This window comes from Condylura cristata, unplaced genomic scaffold (assembly GCF_000260355.1).
Source record: "Condylura cristata isolate star-nosed mole 26May11 unplaced genomic scaffold, ConCri1.0 scaffold00037, whole genome shotgun sequence".
Classification (NCBI taxonomy): domain Eukaryota; kingdom Metazoa; phylum Chordata; class Mammalia; order Eulipotyphla; family Talpidae; genus Condylura; species Condylura cristata.
The window spans coordinates 9,607,182-9,617,182 of record NW_004567138.1 but is presented as its reverse complement, the minus strand read 5'-3'; the positions used below and the strand labels follow the sequence as shown (position 1 = coordinate 9,617,182).

At 37.5% G+C, this 10,001-nt stretch overlaps 1 protein-coding gene across 2 annotated transcripts in view; it reads left to right on the top strand.

Moving 5' to 3' along the window:
- GPLD1 (glycosylphosphatidylinositol specific phospholipase D1) overlaps positions 1-10,001 on the top strand; it is a 44,740-nt gene that overhangs the window by 3,088 nt on the left and 31,651 nt on the right. For both annotated transcript variants that reach the window (XM_004693318.2, XM_012732952.1), the window contains exons 2-7: positions 993-1,048; positions 2,821-2,899; positions 6,080-6,177; positions 6,572-6,682; positions 8,117-8,165; positions 8,922-8,976. In XM_004693318.2, the coding sequence (XP_004693375.1) occupies positions 993-1,048; positions 2,821-2,899; positions 6,080-6,177; positions 6,572-6,682; positions 8,117-8,165; positions 8,922-8,976 (448 nt within the window). The remainder of the gene's footprint in view (positions 1-992; positions 1,049-2,820; positions 2,900-6,079; positions 6,178-6,571; positions 6,683-8,116; positions 8,166-8,921; positions 8,977-10,001) is intronic.

The window sequence follows — 10,001 nt, the reverse complement described above, 5'->3', positions numbered from 1 at the left end:
TGGTATATATTAATATCAATATATTGTATATATTAATATATATTAAATACATTTAATATATAGGATAAGTTAGTGTATAATAAATATGCATGAGCTCATGTAACACAGTTGAAGGCAACTTTTAAACAGCACAGATTTGGAGGATTTCTATATAAAAGAATATAAATCCCCTATACTTATTATTAATGACTTCATGGTTTTATAAAGATCGTGGTTTATGTTTTCACTTCTTAAATAGTGACTTAGTTAATTAGAATTGGCTTCATCCACTGGTTTGGGCTCATAAGTCACTGAAATCCTGTCTATATGTTGCTTGTGTGGTTTGTGAACTTGTCTCTTATATATTAGAATGCATAGCTATGTAGCTTTTTGTTGTATGAATTAAAAATTTGGATGTGATTCACAGTAGAAATAATCTGTCACTGACTGAATGTGTCTTCACATGGAACGCTTGTTTACCTGTTGATTCTGACATTCAGGGTGTGTGGGCTTGGGGGGTGGGTGCAGCAGGTGGCTTCTGACCTTTTTTGTCCTTCTAAAGTGGTAGTGAAGAAACAGTTGTATGTCAATGATTCAGTCAGTGGTGAAGGTCCTGCCTCATATTTCCTGCCTAGACTTCTCTACTGCAGTGTGTTGCTGAGGGAAAATCTGATGACAGCTTCTTACTGTGTGTCAGTCAGTGTGCTTCTCATTTAGTGTTTATTTTCTGTGGTTCTCTGTGGGTATTTTTTACTTACTATCCAAAAAAGGGAACTGAGGTTTTGAGAGGTAAAGTAACTTTCCCTACCAAGGTAGTGAAGCAGAAACTTTAAATCACCATGCAAATTTTATTTGTATCATAACAATGGAAATATGACAAATGCAAAAGGAAAGGTGTGTACATATCTCCTTGTTAGTTACAACCACACAATTATATATTTTCCCCTTAAAATGATCTAGTAAGTTTTTAGTTATAGCTAAACTTCATTAACTTATGTATTTATTTCTCTCAGGACACAGAGCTCTGGAATTTCTTCATCTCCAGGTTGGGAGTGTTAACTACAAAGAGGTATAAAGTTTGATCCTGCTTTTATTCCTTGTGCATTAACTTTCATCCCAATGCAGGTCCTCACTATTCGCAAATTTATCAGGGCTATTCTGGCTCTAACTGGTATTTCTAATTCTACAGCTAAATAATTCTTTGAGGCAAAGATATTCCTTAAATATTTTCATTTAATAGAATATTTAACATACCTTGATGCTACCAGAATAGGTTCAAATTGTCACTAGTACATCCTGGTAACCTAGAATGGAAAGCACAATGGTCAAATAACTAAAATGTATTATATCCCCAAATTACTATAAGTCAGTAGTTTCCATTTCCTTAATCACGAACTTCACAGGCCCCATGCCAGTATTTATATTTGCTACTCATTGTCACACTGGTTTAGAAACAGCATTTAGATGATTGTCAACCTCATTAACCTGATAAAAAATAAGCAGGCAAGAGAAAGAAGCAGGAATCTGCCAAACTGATCACTCAGTCCCAAGTGTGTGCACAACTGATTTCTCTAGTAGAGGGATTCGTGAACTCATTAGCTCAATTGAAAATGTGTTCAATGAGAGCCTGCACTCAGCACTGTTCCGTTGCACGTACCCATATCATTGCTGGAAATGACTAAGTAACCTGAGCCATCCTTTTTTCTTTTTAACTTATGAACACAGGTACGAACTATCTTGTCTTCTATAACATTGTCATCAAATCCCTTCTCAAGGAGTGATGGGAATCTCTGCTATCTCCTATTCTTCTTAATTTTTTAATACTTTTTAATTGCTGTCACTTTATTTTCTTCATTTTCTCCCATTATTGTTTATTTTTGTACAATATTTTATTTCTCGACTCATGTATAGTCCCCATAAATCTCCCATTACATCACCCATGAACCATCATTCTAGTCACTTGTGCTCTTCCTTCTGCTATTTTGACCCCTCTTGATCCCCTGATATATGCCTCAGATTTATAGTTTGCGTGCAACTTTTGCTGAAACTAGAAGGGATTCTGATAGGTCAGAAAGAAAAAAAATATTGATGGTTTCACTTATAGGAGGAACCAAAGGGCCAAAAAAAAAAAAAAAAGAAGCAAAACTGTACTCCCTATTAAAGCTTGCTTCTCCGTAACCTCAAGGACTCACCAGAAAGTTTGGTGAAATAGTACAGAGAAAGGGTCTGATGGGTGGGTGATAGAGTCTCACAGACTGGCAAGATCTGCACATTTGGGGTCTGAATTGTGTTAGTCTGGAGTTACCTTTTGTTAGGACATTATCTTTTGCTTGGACACCAGAGCTGACTACTGCACTTTAATGATGTTGACTGATACTAAACAAATTAGTAACAGAATAATGTACAAAGCTGAGAAAATAGGTGTATTCACTAATCAGAATTGTAAGAACCTCCTCTTGGTGGCCATTTGACCTTTGTGGGATAGATATGGAGTAAGCCAGTCAACCAAGGAAGAACATTTAGTAGAGATCCTTTACTATCTACTTTTCTAATCATTTTTTAAAGGGAAAGGATCATAAGATGAAGAGAAAATTCAAATAGGTGATTGTTGCTACATCTAAGTTAGACTATATTTAGTAGGAAAAATTCTGAAGTTTTAGATTGTAGTGTGTTGATGGGTTATGTATTATTTATTTATTTATAATAAACCTACGCCTTCTTCCCTTCTACGTTCTAAATGGTTCTATCCAGAGCCTTCCATAGCTAGAAGTTGACTGGTAAATAGTGCTTCCCAAGCTATTGTATCTTGCCCCCTAATCTCTGTATTGTCTTTATTCCCAGTTGTTACTTGCACACCAGGATGCCTATCAGGCTGGAACTGTGTTTCCTGATTCTTTTTATCCCAGCATCTGTGAAAGAGGTAAGATAAAGATTTGTAGGTCCCAAAGTGCCACTTTTGCTAGGTTATTATGTTCCATAAATGTTGCTCAATGACTTGGTTCATAGAAATGCCTTTTCTATTTAGCCACCATAGGAATTCTGAATATTTTGTTCTTGGGGACTTTAATTGCTTCACTGCTTTTAAATGGCAGAAGGGAAGCCTTTTGAAAAAGGTCAAAAGGCCTGAGTTTTTTGTTCCTTCTATGTTGCCAGTTAACATATGACCTCAACATAGTCGCTTACACACCGAGTTTCAGTTTCCATGTCTGTAGCAATAGTGATGGTAATGCTAGTTCTTCTTCCTCACTGGATTTTTGTGGGCATTAATTGGTGCTATTTTGCTCAGTGGTTGGCAAATCTGAGGTCGTGTTATCAACAAACTGGGTTTATGGATTGTATCAGTCAGGGACCAGCAGGATACACCCAAATGAATCATTGGAAGCACTGTTACAAGGACTTATAAGAGGACTGTTTACAAAGGTATAAACAAGAAGTGTGACAATTGTAAGGGATGGTGTCTGGGAGGCAATGGTTACTGGAACTTTGATCAAAGAGAAGAGGTGTGGAGAGTGAAGCTTGAGGGAAGTCAGACCTTCCATTGAGGGACATGGCGGTCCCCCAGAACCCATAGAGACAGACTATCCCAACCGTCTTAGGTCTTTAATCTGATCTGTCTGTTCTCCCCACTGGGCAGACTCAACCCAACCAAACCCAGAGACATTTGAGGCATGGCCACCTCAGAGGCTCTGTGGGGGTGGGGGGTAAGGGGGTGCAGGGGGGGAGGAGAGTGGATAAATAGGGATGGACAAAAGACATGCATACTGGCTCATGGAATCATGAGTCCTGGTGTCCTTAGTCCCCATCACCACTGCCCCCCACCTTTTTCAAAATACAGTGATGCCTCTAAGGTCAATGAAATCTTTCATATAAAGGTACTCACTCCTATCATTATCAATGCAGATAACTAAACTTTTGTCTTTCTCATATTGATGGATTTTCCCCATTTCCCTCTGTTAACTATCATATATCAATCCTATTTTTTTGCATGTTTATTGCATTTCTCCCTCTTTCTAACCTATTACTTCAAATCTGGCATTTCCCAAACCATAAACCCATGAGAAGGGCTGCAATGTCTTGATATTTTGACAGTTCCTTGCTATCTTCTAACATAAAAAAGAAAGAAAAAGGGAGTTTGTTTTCAGTTAAGTTTGAGAAACTTGTTTGATATATACCATTTTTAGAGTTAGAAAAAAACACAATAATAAAGGTTTTGGAAAGAGTGAAAAGAATGTAAATTACCCAGCAATTTGAATATTTTTATTTATTTATTCACCTCTTAAAGATGTATTTTTATTTAAGCATGCAAGAGGTGCTGAGGGTTGGAGAATTCACCACAGACTGTGGTGGAGAGCAGAATGAGCAGACCTACTGAAAAACATTACTGAGAGCAGTATCCTCCCTGGCTGGGGATAGAACTTGTGCCGCAGTTGCTGGTGATAGCTTGATAGCAGCTGAGACTTTAATCCGTGTGCTACCTGGGAGACCCCTGTATAATTTTTTTAAAGTAGCAAACATCCTTGCATCTGAGGTCAATATCAGCTCCATTGCATGGCTGAGAAATAAAAAAGTTCAATTAGAAAGGATTATAAAGTGGACATTGGTTATAACAAATCTGAATGCAGTTTCTTAGATTTTCATGAATTTTTTTAAATCTGTTTGAATTTGGTAGTAGCTCTCTTTTCCTTCTTTTCTGATTCATTTTTCTAGAATCTTCCAAAAGACTTTACTTTCTTAGAGATAAGTCTCTAAGACTTATCAAAAAACAACTGTTTGTTCTCATACTCCTATTTCATCACTGTACCTACTGTCGAATTTTATGTATAGTTTCACGATCAACTGGTTTATTCTGGATTAGAAGCAGACCTGACTGGTGGCAAGTTGTGCACAGCTGTGGAAACAGAAGGGCTGGGGCCTCTGGACAGTGGTGTGCAAACAGATGGTATCCGCTGTGGCTATTTTGCTTCCAGTTAGTCTGATTTGCAGACTAACTTTGGTTAATTTATCAACGTGATTAAGTGAAGCTTATCAAAAGAATTTCGACTATGCTGTTTAATTCTGGATTTTCATTAGATGCTATGCAATAGGAATTGTAAGTTTATCTCTAGGGTAATGGTTGAGCAAATAAAATTTCTTAGTTATAGCTTCTTTGAAAATCATTTTTAGAAAAACCAATCCTTTAAAACTGCTTAGAAATTTTTTACGTTAGCAGGGCCCTCCCTGGTGGCACAAGGGGTTAAGTTTCAGCACTGTGAAGCCATTCCCTGCCTGTTCTGCTGCCCACTGTGTGCCTGTGAGTCCTTTCACCCCCACACCTCTTGCCTGTACCCCAGTTTTTGTATGCATAAGTAAATAAACCTTAAAAAAAAAGAATTTTTACTTCAGCAACATCATAGAAAATTTGAACTGATGGATCTGAACAGCGATCCTTGGGTTGCCCTTGAGACATTCTGATTCCTCATGAAGAATTTGTGGCTTTTGGAGGTTTAAAACAGACGTCAGTTCTGTGTTTCCAGCCCCTTCTACGGGAATAAAGAGCAACAGGGGACAACTACTGACCCACACAGATGATGCTTGGGTAGAATATTCTTTGGGACTGAAGCCATTTTAAGGCAATGATAGTAAATGCAATGCTTGAAAGCCATTGGAGTCTGCTTTTTTTTTTTTTTTGTGCTATTAGAGAGGTTGATTAGAATGAAAAAAATAATAGTTGAGTAGTACTCTGTTGGGTATGCATACCACCAATTATTTTATCCAATTATTCATTTAGCTTGTTGATGGAAAAAGGTTTCTTTCTCTTTCACTCTCACACAACTCACACAATTTATTTTCTTAGTTTTAGGGCACAGATATGGAGAAATCATCCACCCTCTTGCAGCCCAGGTGATGCAAGGTGCCCAGGTGGCAAGGAGCCACTTCAGGCTCCTTTCTCGTTTGGCTTACTTTTTGTTCTAGAGATGTCTCTTGACCATCAACAGGAAAAACTAAGGAGAGTCTTGAAGGGAAAAAGGAGAAGAGACACACCAGCTCAACAGTCAGTGGTGGAAGATCTGTCTGGGAATCTCCAGTCATTAAAGGCCAAGGTCTGCTTTTGTTTTGTCAGGAAAATTCCATGACGTGTCAGAGAGTACTCATTGGACACCATTTCTGAATGCAAGCATTCATTACATCCGAGAGAACTATCCCCTGCCCTGGAAGGAGGTAGGCATGGCCCTCTAACCAGAAGACAAATTCGGTTCTAGTCCTATTTTGGCACTTGCATTTACCCTGTCTGCCCTCCCGCCCCCACCCCAGACCCTGGAGGGCCGTTCATCATTGTTCCTTCCGTGCCAGCCACAGCACTTGGAACATCATAGATGACTAGTTCATACATGAATAAATTCTTTTTTTTATGTGTGAGGTAAGTCACTTAGTCATTTTGCTCCTGGAGACATTCATCTGAAGGCAATTCCTAGGCACTACAAAATATTTCAAAAAGTCCAGTGTACCTACCTCTGATTTTTTGGGTTCAATCTCAGTAATGGAAAAGGATTCATGTTTATTGTTGTTGTAAAGGAACCGAAACACACATGACTCTAGTTTGCTTATTTGGCAGGACACAGAGAAACTGGTAGCTTTCTTGTTTGGCATCACCTCTCACATGGTGGCAGATATCAGCTGGCATAGCCTGGGGATTCAGCAAGGATTCCTTAGGACCATGGGAGCGGTGAGTACACACCTTTCCTGGGAATGACTTCAGGGGGTGGTATGTCACACTCAATGTCAAAAGGCCCCTGGGAAGGAAAGACAAACTTGAGGTTACTCAGGTGTCATCTGGAAACAAGACTTCTCATCGTGCAAACACGTGTTTGTTAGATTTCCATCTTTCTCTGTTCGTCACTCTTCTTGCTACTGGGTAACTTCAGCCACATGGGGAGAATGAGTAACATGCTCTGTTTTAATATAAGCAATATTTGAGAGTCCTAATCAGGATAGGTGTGCCAATAAAAATGCCACAATCCCAAAGAGAAAATTGAAATCTTACCTAATAATTTGTTTCTGGAAATTTCCTCTTGTCATGCATTAATATTTTTTTATTAATTTATTTTTCCATCATTTTGCGCATTTTTCCATCTCAGTTGTAATCCCTGTGGACTAACCACCACCAATTCCCGTGTGCCATCACCATAGTCCCGTGCACCTTTTCTACCCCATTTTTAAAGTCATCCCTCACTCACACCCCTGTGAAATATCTCTGGTATATAGTTGTTTTATTTATTTATTTTTTTATACAATTGCTTCCCCCCACCCTCCCTGGTCCTTTATGTTCCTGCTATCAGTGAAACCATCTGGTATTTTTCTTTTTCTCTCTGGCTTATTTAACTGAGCATGATCACTTCCAGCTCAATCTATGTTGCTGCAAAAGGCATGAGTTTATCTCTTTTTGCTTGCTGAGTAATATTCCATTGTGTATATGTACACATCTTTTTAATCCAGTCATCTATTTTTGGGCACTTGGGTTGATTCCATGTCTTGCCTATTGTAAATAGAGTAGCAATAAACATGGGTGCAGGTGTCTTTTTGAATCAATGTTTTTGTGTCCCTTGGAGTGGGATTGCTGGGTCATACATATGGAAGCTTGTTAATATTAATACTTTTCTATGAGAAGCTTAAACTTGGATTCAGTGGACATTTGATGCAAGAGCTTTGTATCCAGACATACATATAATTCAGGTGCCAATGTAACTTTCTTAACAAAAGAATAATGAAATGTAATGATCCCCTGGAAGTTGAATCTGCCTATTTGAACCTTTTCAGTAACTGGTTTGGGCAATTATCTCCTTGCTTGCTTATGGAGTAAGAGTTTGGGCTTCTATTTGTGATTTCTTTCTTCCTTTCTTTTAAAGATTTAGTTATTTATGCATACAGAACTGGAGTACAGGCCATAGGTGCAGGGGCAATGAGAGGATTCACCAGAGACAGTGGGGAGCAGAACAGGCTGACTGACGAAGTACACTGCTGAGGGGAGCAGTGGGCGGATCAGGAGAGGTCTGCTGTGCCATGTGGGTCCCTCCCTGGCTTGAGATCGAATTCATGCTGAAGCCACTAGGGAGAACTCACTGTTTGTGATTTCTATCAGATGCTTCTCTTTCTTTTCCAGATTGATTTTCATGGCTCCTATTCTGACGCACATTCTGCTGGCGATTTTGGTACTGTTTATTTTCATTTCCCAAATTTCCCTTTGTGGTAGTTATATTTCGTTTGTTGTGGAGACATTGCTATAATATAAAATGTGTTTTATCTTATCTTGCTAGTAGTATATAATATATATGCTATTAGTATGTTAGCAGATAATATATTTTAAAATGTACATACTATTAACATATACTAATATGATTTCTATATTAATATGAAAGTTCATTTACAGAAGACAGAAATACTACATTTCAAAACAGAGGTGAATTTTTGAAAAGTTGTGTACATGTATATCCTTTGATAACATTTTTATCATTGGCTTATGTCAGAATTTTAGAAAAATTTTATTTTTATATCTGATTAGAATCCATTACCTAAGGTCTACTAATACTTTACCCTTAGATTGGAGGCACATTAGTTTTTTTTTGTTGTTGTTGTAAATTATCTTTAAAGACAAAATCTAGATGGTGAATGGTGTTTACTTATAAGTATCTTAATGGCTCATTTAAGCTTCAAACTTTTTGTTGATATGGGTGATTCTTTGTTATTTCACGTTTCACTAGCTAAGATGTTAAAGGTGTAAAAATTGATTTAGAGGTTACTTTTTCTTAAAACATTGAGGTAACATAGAGGTTACTTTTTCTCTAAAACATTGAACATGAAGTATATAATAATGTGAAGGACTAATGATCTGGATTATACACATTTCAGTTGAATGCTATGTGTTTTGATGCAGCCACCAATGTAGAAATACTTATCTCATCCCATAGGAGGAGACGTGTTGAGCCAGTCTGAATTTAATTTTAATTACCTGGCACGGCGCTGGTAAGAGCAATGTCTACTTAAAAATGTGATATCTCAAGCATTCAAAAGCATTCAAGAACATTATCTTTACTTTTACATACCTCTATGACCAAGGTTTTTTTTTTGATAGAGATTTAAATAACTTCTCTAATGGTTATTGGACTGGATAGGTTTTCAGTTTCTTCTTAAAGGGTTTTATATTTTTCTAGACCTTTTCTGTTTCATCAAAGTACTTAAAGATTTTGCTATAAAGTTATCTTTTTTCACTTGCTTACTATATAGTTCTGTTCCCTTTGTTACCCACAGTGTTATTTATCCTGCTTTCTGTTTTGAACCCATTTTATTGTTTATAAAAATGAAGTTTTGAATTTACTGATCCTCTACTTTACAATCACTTTCTCTTTCTGTGCTTTTTTACTCATATATTTATTTTCTCCTTACTTTCTTTGGGTTCCTGTGAAATTCACTGAGTCTTGATGAAAGTCTAGTGTGTGATCAACTTTTGTAACTATTCCATGTGTGCTTGGGAAGAATGGTAATTCTTCAACTTCGGGCTTAATGTTTTATTTATGTTTCTTAGCTCATTAAATTTGCTGTTTAATTAAAAAGATTTATAAGCTGTAAATAAGATAGTCCTATTTTTATTTATTTTATTAAAATACTCATTTACTTATGCATAAACTGGGGTACAGGCCAGAGGTGCAGGGGTGGTGAGAGGATTCACCAAAGACAAAGTGGGGAGCAGAACAGGCCGACTGACAAAGTACATTGCTGAGGGGAGCAGCGGGCGGGTCAGGAGAGGTCTGCTGTGCCATGAGGATCACTTCTGAGGCCAGGGATTGAACTCATTCTGAAGTGACTTTAACTTCTTAGTGGTGTGCTTTAACTTGTTGCACCACCAGGGAGGGCCGAGAGATCCAATCTTAACTATTTTTTTTAAATAAGCTTGATATAACAATTACTAGGAGAGATTTGTTTAAAAATGGCCATCTTTGATAATGGCTTTTTTTTTTTTTCCAATTCTTTTCATTCTGCCAAGTTACCAC